The sequence below is a fragment of the Muscardinus avellanarius genome (genome assembly GCF_963383645.1).
Source record: "Muscardinus avellanarius genome assembly, chromosome: 3".
NCBI classification, from domain to species: Eukaryota; Metazoa; Chordata; class Mammalia; order Rodentia; family Gliridae; genus Muscardinus; species Muscardinus avellanarius.
In genome coordinates, this window is record NC_137788.1 from 688,336 (window position 1) to 711,341 (window position 23,006).

Consider the following 23,006-nt stretch of genomic DNA (forward strand, 5'->3'; position numbering starts at 1 on the left):
AAACAGGGCCTCACGAAGTTGCCCAGGCTGGCTCTCAACCCACGCGCCTCCTGCCTCAGCCTCCCAAGGAGCGGGTGACAGGTGTGCGCCACTGCGTCCAGCGTGAAAGACACGTTCAAGAAGCTCAACTAACTCCAAGCAGGATGGACTCAGACCCACGCCAGGGCGCGCAGCGGTGGCGGTGTGCCTGCCGGGCACGTGTGAAGCTCCGGGCTCAAGCTGCAACTCTCCCGCTCAGAACACTTTGCTTTTTTGGTTCTGGGGATTGAACCCAGAGACATTCTATCTCTGAGCTACATTCTCAGCTCAGTTTTTTAAGTTATTATTTAGAAAGCTAGGTGTCACGAGCCGGGCGTGGGGGCACACATAATCCCAGCATTCGGGAGGCTGACACCAGAGGATTGTGGTTCAAGGATAGTCTCAGCTACTTAGGCCCTCTGCGACTCAGTGACCCGGTTTCAAAATAAAGAATAAAAAATAGGGCTGGGGGCGAGCTCAGAGGGCGAATGCCCCTGGGTTCCATCCCCAGTACAACAACAAAAAAGAAAGCTGGGTGTTGGGAGGCTGAAAGGAGAATCGCATATTCACGTGTTCAAAGCCAGCTCAACAACTTAGTGAGGTCCTCCACAACTCAGTGAGACCCTATCTCCAAATAAATAAAAACTGGGGCTGGGGGTGTAGCTCCGAGGTAGAATGCCCCGGGATTCAACCCCCAGTACCATATATACATAACACAAAATCAATAAAACGCAAAACACAACAGTAATGCAGTGACTCGGAGGAAAAAAAACCAATAAGGCATGTAGAAAAAACAAAGCCAAGTGAAGCCCCTCCTACTCACCAAGCTTCGTAAGAGGGAGGGGATCTGCCACAAGCTACCACATGGCGGGCACGGAGGCTGCAGGCAGAGTGAAAGGAGCCAGACACACAGACAGAAGGCTACCTCAGACCCCCAGCGACAGAGCAGACTGCAGTGAACTGGGGCTGCTTAATGGGACAAAGTTTCAATTTTCAAAGATGAAATCAGCTCTGGAACTGGAGAGCAGAGGCGGCTGCACAGCCATGTGAACAGACGTAATGCCACTTAATGAATGTACTTAAGGAATGCACGCCGAGAGCGGCCCGCCGCGGCCCAGTACCTTCCCTGCGGGCCTCCCGCTCCTTGCGCCGCTCTTCCGCCCGCCGCTCCCGCTCCTTCTGCTCCCGCTGCTCCTTCTGCTGCTCCCTCATCTTGCGCTCCCGCTCCCGCTTCCTTTCTAACTGCTCCAGGCGGTCCCTGGAAGAAACACAGGCCAGGCCATCATCCCCTGCTGAATGCAACAGAAAGCTGCCTTTCCTACCCCAGGTTTCCCCGTCAGCTTATAAACTGTCCCAGTTCCCGTCAGTCCACCAAGAACAAGAGTGGGAGACACGTGCACACATTCTCCAGCAGTTTCTAACGAACCATAGCGGAGCAAACACAGCCCTGGCAAAAGAGACAGCCACCTGTCACACCAAAAGCCTGCTGGTGCCAGAATGTTTAACACTCGACCAAAACATGGCATCTCCCCAAGCACATGTAAGAACCAACTCAGGTCCAAGTGATCAGGGACAAGTGTGCAAGGCTGCAAAGGAGGCAGAGAGGCCTGCTGGGAAAAGGGGAAGGAGTCACAGGCAGGCCTGAAGCCTGGGTGGCTGACCCTTCCTCAGTGGACTATCTGGGCACATGAATCTTGGGCCACGTCCCAGGCAGCTGGAGTCAGTGTGGGCTTGAACATCACGTGGAAGGGCAGAGGAGCAAGCAGAGATCACAGAAAACAGGAAATATTAGTGACTGAAATATGTGGCTGGCAGCAACCTGATGGGATCACGTAGCTAAAACTGATACGCAGAGCTAATTGTCGAGTCCAAGCACAGCCCACAAAGCTAGTATGTTCTTTATGGGTTGTTTTATTTTTTATTTTTGATGGTACTGGGGTTCCTGGAAACCCTTCTACCTCCGGGCTACACTCCCAGACACCTAGTTTTTATATTTTTATTTTGAAACAGGGTCTCTTAAGCCAGGGCGGCTGGCTTTGAACCCGTGCGATCCTCCTGTCTCTGCCTCCCAAGCGTGGGGATTACAAGCATGCGCCACCACGCCCGGCTTAGTATGTTCTATAGAGCAGATATCATTACACCCAAAGAAACGAACTCAAAAACAGTGTGATGAGCCAGGTGTGGTGGCGCACGCTTGTAAACCCAGCATTCAGAAGACGGAGGGAGGAGGATCGCAGTTCGCGGCCAGCCTCAGCTACTTAGTGAGGCCCTCTGCAACTCAGTGAGACCCCGATTCAAAATAAAGAATAAAGCCGGGCGTGGTGGCGCACGCTTGTAATCCCCGCGCTTGGGAGGCAGAGACAAGAGGATCGCGCAGGTTCGAAGCCAGCCACGTGTGCTGGCTTAGGAGACCCTGTTTCCAAATGAAAATGTAAAAATAGGCCTAGGAGTGTAGCCCGGAGGTAGAAAGGCTTCCAGGAACCCCAGTACCACCAAAAAAAAAAAAAAAAAAAGAATAAAAACCAAGGCTGGGGGTGTAGCTTGGAGGTAGAATGCCCCTGGGTTCCATCCCCAGTACAGCAAAACAAACAAAACGCTTCACAGTGGACATATGTGAGGAGTCATGACTGAAAAAAGCTGGGATTCTAGAGTTTCACATTTATATATTTGTTTATTTTTGCTACACTGGGGATGAAACCCAGGACCTCACACATGCTAAGCAAGCACTGAGCTATATGCCCATCACATCTTATCTTGAAACACTGTCTCCCAAAGTACACAGAATGTCCTCATGATCCTTCTGTCTCAGACTCCAAAAGAGCTGGAACTACAGGTGTGTACCACCTGCTCAGATAAGTTTCACGATGTGATCCTCATCTCAGCCTCTCAAGTACTGGAATTACATGCATGCGCCACCATACCTGGTTGCTATTTTTTTTGTGTGTGTGTGCTATACTTGTGATGAAACCCTGGAGCATTGTACCTCCAAAATAAACTTCCAGCTCTATTTTTTTAAGTATTTTTTTTTTTTGGTGGTACTGGGGATGGAACCCAGGGGCCTTCTACTTCTGGGCTACACTCCCAGACCTATTTATATATCTTTTATTTGGAAACAGGGTCTCTTAAGCCAGTGCGATCCTCCTGTCTCCGCCTCCCAAGCACGGGGATTACAAGCGTGCGCCACCATGCCTGGCATCTAGGGGCATTCTACCTCCGAGCTACACCCCAGCCCTATGTTTTAATTCTTTGGGGTTTTTTTTGGCGATACTGACGATGGAACCCTGGGGCATTCTACCTCCGAGCTACACCCCCAGCCCTATTTTTTTTTTTTACTCTTTATTTTGAAACAGGGTCTGAGTGGCAAAGGGCCTAAGTAGCTGAGGTTGGCCACAAACCGCAATCCTCCTCAGCTTCCCAAATACTCAGATTACAAGCGTACACCACCATGTAAGGCTTGGTTTCTATTTTTTTTTTTTTTTTTTTGCAGGTCTTGGGATGAAAGCCAGGGCATTTGACCTCTGAGCTATACCCCCTGCCCTGTTTTTTATTTTGAAAAAGGGTCTAAGTTGCACAGGGCCTCACTAAGTGGTGGAGGCTGGCCGTGAACCACGGTCCTCCTGTCTCAGCCTCCCAAATGCTGGGATTACAAGCGTATGCCACCAAGCCCAGCTTGGTTTCTATTTTTAAAACACATACATTTAGTATACAATTTTAATTCCTGTTATTTTTTACTTTTTTTGGTGGTACTGGGGTTACTGGAAGCCCTTCTACCTCCGGGCTACACTCTCAGACCTATTTTTGTATTTTTATTTGGAAACAGGGTTTCTTAAGCCAACAAGGCTAGCTTCGAACCTGTGTAATCCTCCTGTGTCTGCCTCCCAAGCACAGGGATTACAAGCGTGCGCCACCACGCCCGACAAATTCCTGTTATTTTTAACCTTCTTTTCTTTGTGGTACTAGAGGTGGAACACTGGGGCTTGTGTATTTTAGTTAGGTGTTCTAAAACTGAACTACATCCCTAGCCTCTTTTGAAAATCTTATTTTCAGTGTCAGTGTGTGGTGTGGTGGTGCACACCTGTAACCCCAGCATTTGGGAGGCTAAGACAGGAGAATCTGGGTTTGTGGGCAGCCTCAGCTACTTGGTGAGGTCCTTTGCAGCTCAGTGAGACCCTGTTTCAAAACAAAGAATAAAACGAGGGCTGGGGGTGTAGCTCAGAAGTAGAATGCCCCAGGTTCCATCCCCAATGCTGAGAAAGAAAAAAACAAAACAACAGAAACCTCAGTGATTTGGAAGGCTGAGGAAGGAGAATTATGAGTTTGACGTCTGTCTTTTTTCTTTACTTTTTCTTTTTGCGGGTCTGAGGATGGAAGCCAGAGGTATTTGACCTCTGAGCTACATCCCCTGCCCTATTTTTTATTCTTTATTTTGAAACAGGGTCTCACTAAGTTGTGGAGAGCCTAAGTAGCTGAGGCTGACCACGAATTGCGATCCTCCAGTCTCAGCCTCCCAAATGCTGGGATCACAAGAGCGCAACACCATGCCCAGCTTGACAGTTAAGCAAGACCCTGTCTCAAAAGAAAAAAGAGGGCTGGGGATAGCCAGGTGTGGTGGTACACACGTGTAATCCCAGAATTTGGGAGACTAAATGAGACAGGATTGCGGGTTCACAGCTAGCATCAGGCACTTAGTGAGGTCATCCACAACTCAGTGAGATCCTGTTTCAAATAAAAAATAAAGTTGGGTAATCCCCATGCTTGGGAGGCAGAGATAGGAGGATCATGCAGGTTTGAAGCCAGCCTTGCTGGCTTAAGAGACCCTGTTTCCAAATAAAATATAAAAGAGGTCTGGGAGTGTTGCCTGGAGGTAGAAGGGTTTCATCCCCAGTACCACCAAAAAAAAAAAAAAAAAAAAAAAAAAAAAAAAAAAAAGATAAAAAGAAAAAAAGAATAAAGCCGGGCATAGTGGTGCTTATAATCCCTGTACTTAGGAGGCTGAGAGAGGAGGATGGCGGGTTTGAGGATAGCCTTAGCAAGCAGTGGAGGTTCATTAACCTAGCGAGGCACAGGGGCATTCTACCTCTGAGCTACACCCCCAGCCCTATTTATTATTTTTTATTTTGAAACAGGGTCTCACTGAGTTAAAAATGGCCTAAGTAGCTGAGGCTGTCCACGAACTGTGATCCTCCTCTCTCAGCCTCCCAAATGCTGGGATTACAAGCATGTGCCACCATGCCAGGCTGGAGACCCTGTTTCAAAAACAACAACGATAAAAACAGCCTGAAGGTGTAGGCCATAGGTAGAATGCCCAGGAAATCACACACACAAATAAAGAGGGCTGAGGGTGTGGTAAGAGGTAGAATGCACCTGGCTTCATTCCCCAACACCACATTAAAAAAAGAAAACAAAAAAGGTTAGGGATGTAGTTCAGTGGTAGAGCACCCCATAGGTTCACTCCCTGGTATTACTAAATAAAACAGTATCATTTTTGTGTGTGTGGTACAAGGAATGGAACCAGGGGCATTCTATCTCCAAGCTAAGCCCCTAGACTTATAGACCTATTTTATTCTTTATTTTGAAACAGGGTTTTCCTAAGTTATTGAGGGCCTCACACATTGCTGAAGTTGGCTGTGAACCTGAGATTCTACCGTCTCAGCCTCTCAGGTACTGGGATTACAAGTGTGTACCACCACATCTAGCTTTCAATTTTTTTTGGCAGCACTGGGGAATGGAACACAGGGACATTCTACCTGAACTACACCCCCAGCCCTATTTTTTTTTTTTTCCGGGTCTGAGGATGGAACGCAGGGGCATTTGACCTCCGGGCTACACCCCCAGCCCTATTTTTTATTCTTTGTTTTGAAACCGGGTCTTACTAAGTTGCAGAGGGCCTCACTAAGTAGATGAGGCTGTTCGTGAATCGCGATCCTCAGGTCTCAGCCTCCCAAATGCTGGGGTTACAAGTGTGCGCCACCACACCCGGCTCCCAGCCCTAATTTTTATTCTTTTTTTTTTTTTTTGGAGTATTGGGGATAGAACTCAGGGGCATTCTCCCTTCAAGCTATACCCCCAGCCCTATTTTTTATTCTTTATTTTCAAACAGGGTCTTACTGAGTTGCAGAGGGCTTAAGTACCTGAGACTGTCCGGGAACTACAATTGGAATTACAAGCGTGCGCCACCACATCCAGCTTTAAAATTTTATTTTGCTATAAATTCTGGTAAAATTGCCCAGGTTGGCCTCAAATTTGCAATGCCTCTGCCTGAGCCTCCTGAGAACTGGGATTAAGGATGTGCCACTGTCCTCAGGGAATGTTATTTTCTTATGGTTGCGCTAGGATTTGCAACATGCATCCCTTTAGATTAAGGCTACTAATCCCAGAGAAATACACCTTGTTGTGGCATGTCCCCATTCCTTCCAGTCTCCTGTGCAGTCTAGGTAACACAGCACCACTCACTACTGTTTCCGAGCTCTTGCACCCTGTAAGGGGGCCGAGGAGGATTTCCACTCTCTCCTTAATGTACATTTACCCTTCCTGCCTGACCTTCCCTGCTGCAGGCTCCTGCTCCACCGCACCCGAGTCACTTCCATTCATCCCGAACATCCCCTTCAGGTCTTTTGGAAGACAGGTCTGCTAACAACAAATTGTACGAGTCTGTATTTCCCTGTCACTTTTGTAGAAACTTCCACGCACATAATTCCTGGCAGAGACGACAGCCAGTGTCCTGCTTGGCCACCCCTGGTGAAGCAGCTGCTGGCCGTCCTGAGCTGTCCGCCGAGTGCTGGTCAGGACCTCCGGGCTCACACTGGGAGGGACCCTGGCTGCCCTACTCGAGGCTCACTAAGCTACCTGGATGTATGGGCACATGCTTTTTTCTAACGTAAATTATAAATCTTCTGTCACTGTTTAGAGATACCTGTCTTTCCTCTCTCCTGGATCCTGTCACTCTAGGGTGGTACTGGCATGCTGCCCACATCGAGAGCCTGTTACTTTCCTTTGTCTCTCTGTTCTACAGAGTGGGTAATTTCTACTGCTCCACCATCAAGTTCCTAGTTCCAAAGCTTTCCAAATCTAGTATTTTTTTTTTTTTTGGCAGTACTAAGGATTGAATAGTACTGCAAAAAAAAAGAGTTCTTTTGTTGAAAAATACATATTATTATTATTATTATTATTATTATTATTATTATTTCCTGCGGGTCTGGGAATGGAACCCAGGGGTATTTGACCCCCGAGCTACACCCCCTGCCCCATTTTTTATTCATTTTGAAACAGGGTCTCACTAAGTTGCGGAGTGCCTAAGTAGCTGAGGCTGTCCGCAAACCTCGATCCTCCAGTCTCAGCCTCCCAAATGCTGGGATTAGAAGCCTGCGCCACCACGCCCAGCTGAAAAATAGATATTATAAATAATGAAAATAATGCACCCCACCTCTGGGTTCTCATCTCCCCTCACTTGACAGTTCTGTGGTACCTGTCTGGTCCAAGTCTAGGGATTCCGTCTTTATCTTCGGCTTGCTTGCATGGGATCAGCACTGAGCTTGCAAAGCTGAGCGATGAACCAGTGCCGGGGATCACCAGCTTGACATCTCCTGCCCACAGGCTTCCTCGCCAATGGGTCTGTGTGGACAGGGAGCACATTCTATGTCCAGACTGTGCTGATCTGTGGGGATTCTCGTTTCTGCTGGGCTTCTGGTGCATCCTCAGGCCTGGCCAGCACATGCACAGGTCCCCGCAACCTCCTCCTGCCAGCAGACCTGCTCAGAGTGCCATGCCCGCCGATGTTACAGGCGGGCAAGGGGCTGCGTAGTGCCGCACACAGAGCAGGCGAGCTGCAAAGCAGGCAGATGCGCCACAGGCCCTCTTGGGGCATTCTGCGCAGCCCTGCAGAACCTTCGTGCTGCCGAGATGGCTGGAGGCAGTAAACAGCTGGAAGGCTTATCCCCACTCTTGCTGCCCAGCAGTTAGTTCTTCAAGAACAGATGTTTCTCAGATGCTCCTCTGGTCAGTTCCCAAAGCACAAATATGGTTGTTTTTATCAGTTTTTGTCTACTTTACAGCTGCTATTTGAAGGCCTGGCAGATCTTGCGTGGACCCACCAGACGCCTGCCCAACGCATGTTCTTTGTCCAGCTTCACCTTCGGGTAAACCTACAGAAGCTCAAATCCCTGCTATCCACGTCCACTCCCCCCCACACCGACTGTGAACCTGCACACCCCAGTGGCCTCTGCGGCTACGGGCCAAATGTCTCCTACCTTGCTCACATCAAGAGGAGCCAGCACTCCCCCACGCTTCTTTTCCACGGTGTGCATTCAGCACTGCCGCTGCGACAGTCAGCACCTCTCTATCCTTGCTTCAGACCCCCCCCACGCACCAGGCTGGCTCTAACTTCCCCTGAAAACGATGCTGAGCACAGAAGTGGGCCAGCACCTGACGTGACCTGTGCGACGGGGACAGACCCCAGCTATACCAACGCCTTCTCCTGGGAGTCGGAGCTGACCAACAGGCACCTGAAACGTCATGTCCAGTTTGGTGTCTCAGCTCCAAGACTATTCTAAAGCCATGCCCGTTTTCCTATTATCCTGTCCTCTCTTATTTGAAAGAACTGTAGTCTATTTCGGATATAATCCAGAGACTCAAAGCAATCTATTTCCTTGGCTATATCACATCAGAACAAAGCTTAGTACTAACTCAGCAGGTGCTCAGGACATACCTGCTGAATGAAGAAACTGCAAACCACCCACATCAGAATCCCTTAAACACTGGCTCTGCGTGAGGGTTCATATGGCTGACTTCACTGTGATGACTCTTTTTTTTTTTTTGGTGGTACTGGGGTTCCTGAAAACCTGTCTACCTCCAGGCTACACTCCCAGACCTATTTTATACTTTTTTATTTTTATTTAGAAACAGGGTTTCTTAAGCCAGCGCAGCTGACTTTGAACGTGCAGGATCCCAAGCGCAGGGATTACAAGCGTGTGCCACCACACAACCGGCTCCCTCTATTTTTTTTTAGTGGTACTGGGGTTCCTAGAAACCCTTCTACCTCCGGGCTACACTCCCAGACCTATTTTATATCTTTTATTTGGAAACAAGTTCTCCTAAGACAGCGCGGCTGGCTTCGAACCTGCGCGATCCTCCTGTCTCCGCCTCCCAAGCGCGGGGATTCCAAGCCTGTGCCACCACACCCGGCGCCCCCGTATTTTTTCAATACTGAGGAATGAATTTAAGGGCACTCTACCACTGAGTTCCACCTCCGTACCTTTTTACTATAAAACAGGATCTTGCTAAGTTGTTGAGAGTCTAAGTAGTTAAGACTGGTCTCAAACCTGTAATCTGCTGGATATGGTGGCTCACGCCAGTCATCCCAATGAGACAGGAGGATTGCAGGTTTGAGGACAACCTCAGTAAGTAGTGAGGCCTCATCAACCTAGCCAAAACCCTGTTTCAACGTAAAAAAAAAATAGGGCTGGGGGTGGAACTCGGAGATAATAATGCCCTTGGGTTCAAACTCTAGTCCTACAAAAACCAAAAAAATTTTAAATGGGGCTGGAGTGTGGCTCAAAGGTAGCATAGGTTTAATCTTCAATAATAAACAAGCCAGGCATGGTGTCACATGCTTGTAATCCCAGTACTTGGGAGGCTCAGACAGGAGGATGGTGGTTCGCACACAGCTTCAGCTTAGTGAGGCCCTTTACACCTCAGTGAGACCCTGTTTCAAAAAAAAAAAAAAGGGCTGGGGGTGTAGTTCAGAGGTAGAATGCCCGTGGGTTCCATCCCCAGTACTGCAAACAAACAATCTGCAATTTTCCTATCTCAGCCTCCAAAGCACAAGGATACTGCTGTGCACCACCAAGCCCAGCAAACAAAGCCCCTTTTTTGGTAGTACTGAGGATGGAACCCAAGGGCATTCTATCTCCAAGCTATACCCCAGACCTATCTTTATTTTTTCCTTTGAAACAGTCTAAGTAGTTGAGGCTGGCCGTGAGCTTTTATTTCTCCTGTCTCAGCCTCCCAAGAGCTGGTTTTACAAGCCTGTGTCACCACACCCAGTTAACCCTGTCTCCCACCCCTTCTTTTATTTCTAAAACAGGGTCTAAGTTGCAGAGAGCCTCATTAAGTAGCTGAGGCTGGCTGTGAACCTGCGATCCACCTTAGTCTCTCTAGTACAGGGATAATAAGTTTGCACCATCATGCTTGAATATCCCTTTTGATTTACTTACTTTTGTAAATAAACAGACTTCAGAGCCAAAGCCTAGATTTATTTTATTTGCTATGTTGTGGGTTGATCCCAAGGGGCATTCTACATTCTATCTCCAAATTATGCCCCAGACATACTTTATATTTAGAAATAGGGTCTCACTAAGTTCCTGCAAGCCTTAAAAAATTGAGGCTGTCTTTGGATTTGCAATCCTTTTTTTTTTTTGCAGTACTGGGGATGGAACCCAGGGCATTCTACTTGAGCCACACCCCCCAGCCTGATTTTTTATTTATTTATTTTTTGGTGCTACTGGGGTTCCTGGAAACCCTTCTACTTCTGGGCTGCACTCCCAGACACACACACACACACACACACACACACACACACACACACGTTCTTGTTTTTTTTTTTTTTTTAATTTGGAAACAGGGGTCTCTTAAGCCAGCAAGGCTGGCTTCGAACCTGTGCGATCCTCCTGTCTCTGCCTGCCAAGCACGGAGATTACAAGTGTGCGCCACCATGCCTGGCGGTTTTTTTTTTTTTCGGGTCTGGGGATGGAACCCAGGGGCATTTAACCTCCGAGCTACACCCCCTGCCCTATTTTTTATTCTTTATTTTGAAACCGGGTCTCACTGAGTTGCAGAGGGCCTCACTAAGTAGCTGAGGCTGTCTGTGAACCGGGATCCTCCAGGTCTCAGCCTCCTGAATGCTGGGATTACAAGTGTGCGCCACCACGCCAGGCTTTTTATTCTTTTTTTTTTTTTTTTTTGGTGGTACTGGGGTTCCTGGAAGCCCTTCTACCTCGGGGCTACACTCCCAGACCTATTTTACATTTTCATTTTGGAAACAGGGTCTCCTAAGCCAGCGCACGGCTGATTTCGAACCTGCGCGATCCTCCTGTCTCTGCCTCCCAAGCGCGGGGATTACAAGCATGCGCCACCACGCCCGGCTTTATTCTTTATTTTGAAACTAGGTCTCACTGAGTTGCTAAGGGCTTCCTTAAGTAGCTGAGGCTGTCCTTGAACCCCGACCCTCAGCTGCCCAAATCCTGGGATTACAAGCATGGACCACCACACCCAGCCTCTCAAGTACTGGGATTATAGGCAGGCATCACCATGCTCAGGGGCATTCTATCTGAGCTACATTCCCAGCCCCTTCCTTTTCTTTTCTACTGTGGTACTTAGGATTGAACCCAAGTGCATTCTACCTCAGAGCTACACTCCCAGCTCTATTTTATTTTTATTTTTTTGGTGGTGATACTGGGATTCCTGGAAACCCTTCTCCGGGCTACACTCCCAGATCTATTTTGTATTTTTATTTTGGAAACAGGGTCTCTTAAGGCCAGGCGTGGTGGTGCACGCTTGTAATCCCAGCATTTGAGAGGCCGAGACTGGATGATCACGGTTCGCAGACAGCCTCAGCTACTTAGTGAGGCCCTCTGCAACTCAATGAGACCCTGTTTCAAAATAAAGAATAAAAAATAGGGCCAGGAGTGTGGCTCGGAGGTCAAATGCCTCTGGGTTCCATCCCCAGACCGAGAAAAAAAAAAAAAAAAAGGTCTCTTCAGCCAGCGCAATCCTCCTGTCTCTGCCTCCAAGCACGGGGTTTACAAGCGTGCACCACCACGCCTGGCTTATTTTTATTTTTAAACAGAGTCTCACTACCTTACAAGGCTATCCTAAACCTGAGATCCCGTCTCAGCCTCCCGAGTACTGGGATTATAGGCATGCGTCATCACACCTGCCAGCACTTTTAAGTATTTTTTCTGAAAAAGGCTCTTGCTAGATTGCTGTCTCATGACAGAGCCGAACCTGCAATCTTCCTGTATCAGCCTCCCAAGCACTGGGATCACAGCCACACGTGCCACCATGTCCAGCTGACTTTTTTTGATATTGGGGATTGAACCCAGGGGCATTCTACTTCCCAGCTGCATCCTCAGCCCAATTTATTTTTGTTTTGAAACAGGGTCTTGCTAGGTTGATGGTTGTCTCACTACTTGCTAAGGCTCTCTTAGAACCTGAGATTCCCCTGTCTCACTCAGCCTCCTAAGTACTGGGATTATAGGTATGCACCACTGTGCCCGGCTTTATTTTTTATTTAGACAGAGGGTCTTAGCCAGGTGTGGTGGCATACACTTGAAATCCCAGTACTTAGAAGGCTAAGCTAGGAGGATCACAGGTTCACGGCCAGCCCCAGCTACTTAGACCTACGCAACTTAGTGGGACCTTGTTTCAAAATAAAGAATAAAAAATAGGGGTAGGGCTATAGCTCAGAGGTAGAATGCACTTGGGCCCAGTCCTCATTGCCATTAAAAAAAAAAAAAAAAAAAAAAAGCTAAAGCTGGCCTGGAATCTACGCTCCTCCTGTCTCGGTCTCCCAATCATTGGGAATACAGGCATGTGCCATGACACCCAGCAAGGGTGGGTTAAGTCTTTGCCACAGTTGAACACAACCAACCCGCCACTGAAAACATGTAGGACCTCCCATTTTACTCAGAATGAAACCACCTCCCATCCTGATGCTACAGACTCGTCATCCACAAAAGAATGCTCCCGCGCTGCCCCACCCTTTCCATCCCTCCTGCTACGGTCTAGCCTAACCTTCACATCCTCCGGCCCGAGTCCCTTCCCAGGACCTCTGCCAGCCCTACAACACCCCTTCCTCTGACTAGTCACACTGAACCAGATCTCCTGTAGAGTCAAGACCCGCTGGCTCTTTTGTGGCACTGGGGTTCCTGGAAACCCTTCTACCTCCGGTTACACTCCCAGACCTATTTTTTTTATATATCTTTATTTGCAAACAGGGTCTCTTAAGCCAGCGAGGCTGGATTTGAACCAGCGCGATCCTGTCTCCGCCTCCCAAGCGCGGGGATTACAAGCGTGCGCCACCACGCCTGGCGCCCCTCTGGCTCTTGATTACCTCCGTGCCAAACTTCAATGGGAGCCCGAAAGTCCTGGGGCTGTAGTTATTATTTTCTCTGTCAACGCGAGCTCACCTGTCTGCAAGTAAAACTCATCGCCTTCAGGAAAATTCTCATGGGAAACACCACTCAGTATCTATGTGCCACGTTCCTGTGTACACATACCACTGCTGCATCACACCAAGCGCTACTTTCAGCCTCGGGAGGACCCAGCCCAGAAGCGGCCCTTTACGGACGAGGCCTCACCGCTCTCTCCTGGAGTGCTCTCTTGCCATCTCCCTCCTCTTCTGCCTTTCCCATTCCCGGCGAGCCTTATCCTGCTCTTCTCGGTGGCGTTTCCGACGTTCATGCTCTCTTTCTTTTTCTTTCACTCTAGCATGCTTCCCTAACGAGAAATGACAGGTGTTATGTAAGAAGTTTAATTTCAGCGGGCATGGTGGCACATGCCTGTAATCTGAGTACTTGGGAGGCTGAGATGGGAAAATCGCAGGTTCCCGGACAGTGTCAGCAATTTAGTGAGGCCCTGTGGAGCCTATTAAGACGCCATTTCAAAATAAAAAATAGAATAGGAGCCGGGCGTGGTGGCACACACTTGTAATCCCAGCATTTGGGAAGTTGAGACAGGAGGATCGCAGTTCACGGACAGACTCAGCTACTTAGTGAGGCCCTTTACAACTCAGTGAGACCATGTTTCAAAATAAAGACTAAAAAATAGGGCTGGGTGTAGTTAGAAGATAGAATGCTCCTGGGTTTCATCCCCACCACTGCAATACATGAATAAATAAAACAGGGCCAGGGTTTAGCTCAGAGGTAGAAAGCCTATGGGTTCTATTCCCAGTAATACAAAAAAGTTTAACTTCTGCTATGGAATCCCCGCACTTGGGAGGCGGGAGACAGGAGGAGTGCGCAGGTTCGAAGCCAGCCCTGTTTCCAAATAAAAAAGTATAAAAATAGGTCTGGGAGTGTAGCCCGGAGGTAGAAGGGCTTGCAGGAACCCCAGTACCACAACAAACAAACAAACAAACAAACAAAAAAAAAAAAACCAACTCTGGGTGTTGTAGAGTATGCCTAGCATCCCAGGACTTGGGAGGCTGAGACAGGAGGATCTTCAGTTTAAGGCCAGCCTCAGGAACTCAACAAGAATAAATATTTACAAAATTACATACATATATTCCTCCTTCCCATCCCCACCCTTCCTTTTCCTTTCTTTTCCCTTGTCCTTTTGTACTAGGAATTGAGCCCAGAGGCATTCTACCTCTGAGATATACTTCCAGCCATATTTTTGTTCTTTATTTTGAAGCAGTCTTACTAAACTGTGGAGAACCTCACTAAGTAGCTGAGGCGGCCACAAGCCCGCGAGCCTCCTGTCTCAGCCTCCCAAGTACTGGGATTACAAGTGTGGTCTGCTCCACTTGGCTGCAAGATTACGTTGCATAAAGGAGTGTAGTTCAAAGGTAGATCTTTTTCTTAGGGGAGGGTGGGTACTGAGATTGAATTCAAAAGCATTCTACCTCCAAGCAACACCCACAGCCAGATCTCACTGTTTGGAGACAGGCTCTCACTAGGTTGGTGACAGCCTCGCTAAACTGCCAAGGCTGGCTATTAACCTGTGATCCTCCTGTCTCAGTCTCCCAAGTACTGAATTACAAGGGTGTGCCATCATCACTGGCTTTATTTTTTATTTTAAAATGGGTTCTAAGTTGTTGAAGGTCTTGCTAAACTGCTGAGGCTGGGCTCAAAATTGTGATCCTCCTGTCTCAGCCTCCGAAAGACTAGGATTACAGGCATGTACCACCACACCCAGATTCAGAGGTAGAATTTTAATAAATTATGGATGTTGGATTTAACAATTATTCGATCCTGGGTGCAATCCCCAGTAACAGGAACAAAGTAAAGAGAAAGCCAATAATTTTATATTGTATTAAAAATCCCAAGATGTGTATGCTGACGCACATTTATAATCCCAGTACTGGGGGTAAAACAGGAGGATCAAGGTTTATGGACAGCCTCAGGAATTGAGAGGGTCTCTGCAACTTAGCGAAACAGTTTCACAGTGGCACATGCCTGTAATCGCAATACTTGGGAGGCTGAAACAGGAGGACTGCAGGTTCAAGGTCAGCCTCAGCAAGTAGTGAGACTCTAGCCAGGCATGGTGGCGCCGCTTGGAAGCCCAGCACTTGGGAGGCTGAGACCAGAGGATCGTAGTTGTGGCCAGCCTCAGCTCTTTAGTGAGGTCCTTTGCGACTCAGACCTTGTTTCTTTCTTTTTTTTTTTTTGGTGGTGGTACTGGGGTTTCTGGAAGGCCTTCTAACTCCGGGCTACACTCCCAGACCTATTTTTATATTTTACGCCCGGCTTAGACCCTGTTTCAAAAAACATAAATATAAAAATAAAAATAAAAATTGGCCGGGCGTGGTGGCGCACACTTGTAATCCCCGCGCTTGGGAGGCGGAGACAGGAGGATCGCGCAGGTTCGAAGCCAGCCGCGCGCTGGCTTAGGAGACCCTGTTTCCAAAATGAAAATGTAAAAATAGGTCTGGGAGTGTAGCCCCGAGGTAGAAGGGCTTCCAGGAACCCCAGTACCACCAAAAAAAAAAAAAAAAAAAAAAAAAAATAATAATAATAATAAAATAAAATAAAATAAAATTAATTGAGCCGGACGTGGTGCCACATTTGTAATCCCCACGCTTGGGAGGCAGAGACAGGAGGATTGCGCAGGTTTGAAGCCAGCCTCTCTGGTTTAAGAGACCCTGTTTCCAGCCGGGCGTGGTGGCGCACGCTTGTAATCCCAGCATTTGGGAGGCTGAGACAGGAGGATCGCGGTTCGCGGACAGCCTCAACTACTTAGTAAGGCCTTATGCAACTCAGTGAGACCCAGTTTCAAAATAAAGAATACAAATAGGGGAGGGGGTGTAGCTCGGAGGTCGAATGCCCCTGGGTTCCAGCCCCAAATCCGCAAAAAAAAAAAAAAAAAAAAAAAAAGGACCCTGTTTCCAAATAAAAATATAAAATAAGTCTGGGAGTGTAGCCCGGAGGTAGAAGGATTTCCAGGAACCCTAGTATGACCAAAATAAATAAATAAATAAATAAAATAAATAAAATAAAGTGGGCTGGTGGTGTAGCTCAGAGGTAGAATATCCTTGGGTTCAATCTCCAGTAAAAGCAAAAGCAAACGAAACAAAACATCAAATACAACAGAACAAGATATCGAAGAAAAGCTATTTCTGTACCTCCTTCAGCTGAATGGCTGCGATGCCTTCGCTTCTCTTTTCTCTTTTCGTCTTTCCTGTGATGGGCCTTTTCTTTCCGAGACATCTGCTGGGGTGGTTTGATAGCTAGAGAATCATCTTCCTCTCCCCTAAAATACAAGACAGTATGTAATGCTGGAAAGTACACAGAGAACCAGGGTATTAAAAAGTTTCTCGAACCCAGAAAAAAAATCATTATTCAGAACAGAATAAACCTGACCTCAAACATCATGTGTTTTATGGTACCAGAGATTGAACCAGGGGTATTTTACCTCTGAGCGACATCCTACCCCCTCCTTTTTTCCATAATTAGGGAATGAAGCCCAGCATGACAATCCAAGCTTGTAATTCCAGTACTTAGGAGGCTGAGACTGGAGGATTGCAAGTTTGTGGCCAGCTTATTGGCTACTTATTGAAACCCTGTTCCAAAATAAAGAATAAAAAAAATAGGGCCAGGGGTTTATCCCAGAGACAGAATGCCCCTGGGTTCAATCCCCAGTACTGCTAAAGACAAAATAAAACAAAAAAAACTTTGAAATTAAAATTATTATTATTATTATTATTATTTTTGAGGGTTTGGGGATGGAACATGGGGGGGGGGGGTTAACCTCCGAGCTACACTCCCTGCCATCGTTTTTATTCTTTAATTTGAAACAAGGTCTCACTATGTTGCAGAGGGCCTCACTAAGTAGCTGAGGCTGTGTGCAAACCACAATCCTCCTGTCTCGGCCTCCCGAATCCTGGGATTATAAGCGTGTGCAACCATGCCCAGAGTAATTAAAATTATTTTAAGACTAAAACAAAACGTGGAAAATGCAACCTCATCTACTTAGTGAGACCCTCTGCAACTCAGTGCGACCCTGTTTCAAAAAATATTTAAAGACTGAGCCAGGCATGGTGGTGCACACTTGTAATCCCTGTGCTTTGGAGGTGGAGACAGGAGGATTGCACAGGTTTGAAGCCAGCCTCCCTGGTTTAAGAGACCCTGTTTCCGCCGGGCGTGGTGGTGCACACTTGTAATCCCTGCGCTTTGGAAGTGGAGACAGGAGGATCATGGAGGTTCGAAGCCAACCGTGCTGGCTTAAGAGACTCTGTTTCCAAGTTAAAAAGTATAAAATAGGTCTGGGAGTGTAGCTTGAAGGTAGAAGGGTTTCCAGGAACCCCAGTACCACCAAAAAACAAACAAACAAAAAAAGACTAAGAAAATAGGGTTGGGGTGTAGCTCAAAGGTAGAATGCCCCTGGGCTCCATCCCTGGTACTGTAAAAAACAAAAACACGTGGAAAAGCCGGGCATGGTGGCGCATGCTTGTAATCCCAGCGCTTGGGAGGCTAAGACGATCACACAGGCTTGAAGCCAGCCTCGGCTACTTAGTGAGGCTCTCAGCAACTTAGTGAGACCCTGTTCCCAAATAAAGTATAATATAGGTCTGGAAGTATAGCCCGGAGGTAGAAAAGCCCCTAGGTTCAATCTCCAGTACCAAAAAAATAAAGAAAAATGTGGAAAATGAATATGGTATGTGAAACAAAAATGCCTCTCACTGCCAGGAGTGTTTGCACACACCTATAAACCCAGTATTCAGGCGGCTGAGAGAGGAGAATGACAGCATTTAGTAGGCCGACACTGGAGGATAGGGGTTTGCAGATAGCCTCAGCTACTTAGTGAGGCCTTTTGCAACTCAGACCATTAAAAAAAAAAAAAAGCCAAGTGTGGTGGCGCACACTTGAAATTCCAGCATTTGGGAGGCTGAGACCGGAGGATCACGGTTCATAGACAGTCTCATCTACTTAGTGAGGCCCTCTGCAACTTAGTAAGACCCTGTTTCAAAAATAAAGAAAAAAAATAGGGCAGGGGGTATAGCCTGGAGGTCGAATGCCCCTGGGTTCCATCCCCAGACCTGCCAAAAAAAAAAAAAAAAAAAAAAAAAAAAAAAGGGCTATAGTGTTACTTGGAGGTAGATATCCCTGGGTTCAATCCCCAGTATTGCAAAAAATAAAATAATAAATAATACAAAATAAAAAATAATTAAAATAGGGTTGAATGTATAATTGCAAGGTAAAATACACTGGATTAAATCCCTAGTACCCACAAAAACAAAAATCAAGAACAAGAAGAGCCGGGCGTGGTGGCGCACGCTTGTAATCCCCGCGCTCGGGAGGCTGAGACAGGAGGATCACACGGGTTCAAAGCCAGCCTCAGCAACCTAGTGAGACCCTGTTTCCAAATAAAATATAAAATAGGTCTGGGAGTATAGCCTGGAGGTAGAAAGCCTCTGGGTTCCACCCCCAGTACCACCAAAAAAAAAAAAAAAAAAAAGGTGACCTTCAGCAGAATGTGGTGGCATATGCTTGTAATCTCAATACTTAAGAGGCTGAGACACAAGGATCCTAAATTCACAGCCAGCCTCAGTTGCTTAATGAGACCCTGTTTCAAAATAAAAGAATAAAAAATAGTGCTGGGGGTATGGCTCGGAGGTTAAACGCCCCTGGGTTCAATCCCTAGTACCACAAAAACAAAATTTGAAAAATCACAAAAAGGTCGGGGATGGTGGCACACACTTGTAATCCCCCCAACTTGGGAGGTGGAGACAGGAGGATCACGCAGGTTCAAAGCCAGCCGCGCTGGTTTAAGAGACCCCGTTCCCAAATTTAAAAAGTATAAAAATAGGGCTGTGAGTATAGCCCGGAGGTGGAACGGTTTCCAGGAACCCCAAACCCCAGTAACACACACACACAAAATAACCCCATAAAATAATGTGATGTTCACTGACATCTGGTGTGTGTGTGTGTCAGTGTCACTGGGGGTGGAACCCAGGGGCCTTCTATCTCCAGGCTACACTCCCAGGCCTATTTTATATTTTATTTGGAAACAGGGTCTCATTAAGTTGCTGAGAGCCTCACTAAGTAGCTGAGGCTGGCTTCAAACCTACACAATCCTCCTGTCTCAGCCTTCTAAGTACGGGGATTACAAGCTTGTGCCACCATGCCCAGCTTCATTTCTATTTGTTCTAATAACCTAATAAGATAAAGAAAAACAGTGAGATACCATGGGTGGCTCAAGCTTGTAATTTCGCCATTTGGGAGGCTGAGACTGGAGGACCGCAATTCACAGATAGCCTCAACTATTTATTGAGGCCCTCCACAACTCAGTGAGACCCTGTTTCAAAATAAAGAATAAAAAAAAACAGGGCAGGGGGTGTAGCTTGGAGGTTGAATGCCCCTGGGTTCCATCCCCAGACCCACACACACACAAAATTTCAGATTTTCAAAATAGGGGAAACATTTATTTTTCTGTGTGTGGTACTAGGGATGGAACCCAGAGACATTCTACCTCCGAGCTAAAACCCCTGTCTGTCTGTCTGTCTGTCTGTCTGTCTGTCTGTCTTTCTTTCTTTCTTTCTTTCTTTCTTTCTTTCTTTCTTTCTTTCTTCTGTGTGGGTGGTACTGGGGATGGAACCCAGGGACATTCTACCTATGAGCTACAACCCTAGGCCAATTTTTTTTTTCTTTATTTTTCTTTCTTTCTTTATTTTTGTGTGTGTGGTACTGGGGATGGAACCCAGGGGCCTTCTACCTCCCGGCTACCCTCCCAGACCTATTTTATATTTTATTTGAAAACAGGGTCTCATTAAATTGCTGAGAGCCTCACTAAGTAGCTGAGGCTGGCTTCAAACCTATGTGATCCTCCTGTCTCAGCTTCCTAAGTGCTGGGATTACAAGCGTGAGCCACAACGCCTGGCTTATTCTTTATTTTTTTGAAACAGGGTCTCACTAAATTACAGAGAGCCTAAGTAGCTGAGGTGGTCTGCAAACCGCGATCCTCCTGTCTCTGCTTCCCAAATGCTGGAATTTCAAGCGTGCGCCATCATGCCCGACTACATTTATTTATTGTGTGCGATACTGGGGGTGAAGTCCGGAGGCCTTCTACTTTCAGGCTATACCCTGAGCCCTATTTTATTTTTTATTTGGAAACAGGGTCCTGCTAAGTTGCTAAGAGCCTCACTACTTGCTGAGGTTGTCCTTGAACTTACAACCCTCCTGCCTCAGCCTCTCAAGTACTTGTATTACAAGTGTGCACCACCATGCCTGGGTGGGAAAACATTTAAGTGTATTATCTGAATGGTCCTGGCTAGACAGAAAATAATTACAAAGAAAAGAATACACGCTGTCCTTTCATAAGGGAATGAAGCGGTAGCTGAGACCAGAGAGAGCCAAGCTCAACTATGAGGTCAACCTCAAGTCGCAAAGTAACACTGACAAAGGACAGCCATGGCCTCAACGGCGGAGAGTGCTCTTCATTGGCTGTTCTAAGGATCAAACCCTGAGCACTCTATCACTGAACTACATCCCTAGCCCTTTGTATTTTTAAATTTGAGACAGGTCCTGCTAAGTTGCCCAGACTGGCTCGGAGCTTTTGAGATGACAGGCATGCACCACTGTGCCGGCCCCTGTCTGTTTTCTCACTCTTGCTCTTCATGGCCCTGAGCATTCTCTCACCTGTCTTCCATGGAGTCCTCTCTTCTATAGGGCGAGTTCCTGATTGTGATCTCCATGCGGTGATCTCTCAGCTCCCCCTCCTCAAGGGAATCCCGTTTGGAATCCCGGTCATCAGACTAAGGAGCAAAGGAAAACCTAGTCATTTTCCTTATAGATAAAGGTATTTTTATGATAACCAAACTTGGCCAATATTTCAAAAGAAACTTTGAGATACAGTCTGAATGAACAAATGTTACAAAACACAGAAGAAATGTATTCAAATGCTATTATTTAAAACACTCTGTGAGACAAAACCAGAGATGGGAAACTTAAGACCAGTGTGCGTAAGGGATACCAGACTATGCCAAGTATGTTAGTTGCTTATGAGCCAAAACTGACGCTTAAGTTGTATTTTGTACATCAATACGTCTCGATACCTCAATAGTACTTATGAATATTTCAAAGTAATTTGTTCCTGATGTTACCAACAGATACTTAAACCAATGCCTCATATCCAATTACTAAGAAGCTTTTCTGAGTGTTAATATTGCAAACCGAGAAAAATGAAAAACATTAATTTCAAGGCAAGTTCCCACTATATTAAAAGTACTTGGGAATGGCATAAATATGCAAATAATGAATGAAAAAAGTTAGTCTGGCTGCACTAATTATTCTAGGTTCAGAACATTTTATTCTCCATGTAGACATTTTTATCTAGACACAGCTTTAGTGTGTTATCGATCTGCCTTCAAAATAAACTCAGTACGTGAATGCTTTTTGTTAATTTTTTAGAATAGATTTTGGGCTCACCTGTGACATTTGGAAGTACAAAAGAACTTCACCGAAGAAGCGTTGTTCTAATGGAAAAATGAGGGCAAAGAAATTAAATCTCCTTTAAGAAAACCACTTACTTAAAAAACATAGCTTACATTTTTTAAGCGTTTTATCTCTGCTTTCTCCTCTTGTTCCTTCCTTCGTTTCTTTTCCTGGAGAATTTCATCTAAAGTTTTCACTTTCCAAGAGTCCTTTTCATCACCCATTTGAATTAAAACACTGCAAAAAGAAAAATAGCGACCTTGGGACACAGCAGGTTATGGTTCGATGCACTGTAGTTTCTGAACACTTAGGCCTAGTCACTGGAGAGTGTCTCGAAACAAGTCCTAGACAGAGAGAAGGACTCTGAAAAGGAGTGCGGGACTCTCATCCTTTCGTCTTGACTCTAAGTCCTTCCTCAACTTACTTCACCGCAGCTGGCTTTTCACTAGAATAAGAATAACACCTACCTAAAGGTATCGACGGAAAGTTAATGGGGATCGTCCAAGTAAAACGCCTTGGCTTACTGCCTGGCCCTCATCAGGCTGCTTGGTGTCGGGGCGCGCGGAGGCCCGGGCCGGAGATGCCGGCGGAGCCCGCGCGGGCTGCCACTTCCTGGGGCTCAGGCGCACCTGAGGCTCCGCGCGGCTTTTAGGGCGCCGAGGAGGCCCGGGCCCGTCACCTCCTCCGCGGGACGACACCGGGCCGAGGAGTGGGGTGTCGCTCGTCACCGCGCCCGCGCCCTCCTCGGAGCCGCGGCCCGCTGGCACCCGAGCCCTGGACGGCACCGGCCAGCCCGGCTCCACTCACCCCCGCGCCGCCGCCGCCGCCGCCGCCGCCGCCGGTCTCGGAACCTGGGAAGAAACAGCGGCCGGCGCGCGCCCGGAGCGTCGTCACTTCCTGCCTCGGCGCGCGAATGTGACGTTGGGAGGGCGGGCCTTCCTCCAAACCCGGGGAGAAACTGCGCCGGCGCGCGCCCGGAGCGTCGTCACTTCCTGCCTCGGCGCGCGAATGTGACGTTGGGAGGGCGGGCCTTCCTCCAAACCCGGGGAGAAACTGCGCCGGCGCGCGCCGCGTCCGGCCCGGCGCGTGCTGATGACGTCGCGGCCAGCGAGCCGGGGTTGGGCGCCGGCCGGGAGCCGCACGGGCGGAGCGAGCCCTGACTCCGGCGCCTCGGGCCGAGAGGCCGGGCAGTAGTTGCGGCCGCGGGTTCGAACCCCGGCGCTTCCTGCGCGCCGCTGCCGGGGTCGAAGTGCCCTCCGGGACTGGGAGGCCGAGCGGGAAGGATGGTCGGTGGGTGGCCAGCCTCAGCGACGTGGAGACGGTCTCAAGGAAGCCACGGAG

At 47.7% G+C, this 23,006-nt stretch overlaps 1 protein-coding gene across 3 annotated transcripts in view; it reads right to left on the bottom strand.

Moving 5' to 3' along the window:
- The window catches only part of CDK11B (cyclin dependent kinase 11B), a gene marked incomplete at both ends in the record, with an annotated part of 33,330 nt that extends 11,441 nt beyond the window's left edge, over positions 1 to 21,889 (bottom strand). For 2 of the 3 annotated variants that reach the window (XM_080690582.1, XM_080690580.1), the window contains 5 exons: positions 1,140 to 1,276; positions 13,374 to 13,512; positions 16,358 to 16,485; positions 20,871 to 20,986; positions 21,779 to 21,889. In XM_080690582.1, coding sequence (XP_080546708.1) covers positions 1,140 to 1,276; positions 13,374 to 13,512; positions 16,358 to 16,485; positions 20,871 to 20,986; positions 21,779 to 21,889 — 631 coding nt within the window. Of the gene's footprint in view, positions 1 to 1,139; positions 1,328 to 13,373; positions 13,513 to 16,357; positions 16,486 to 20,870; positions 20,987 to 21,778 lie in introns of all 3 variants that reach the window. The other variant, XM_080690581.1, reaches the window with a different exon arrangement.
- Positions 21,890 to 23,006: the final 1,117 nt, after the last annotated feature.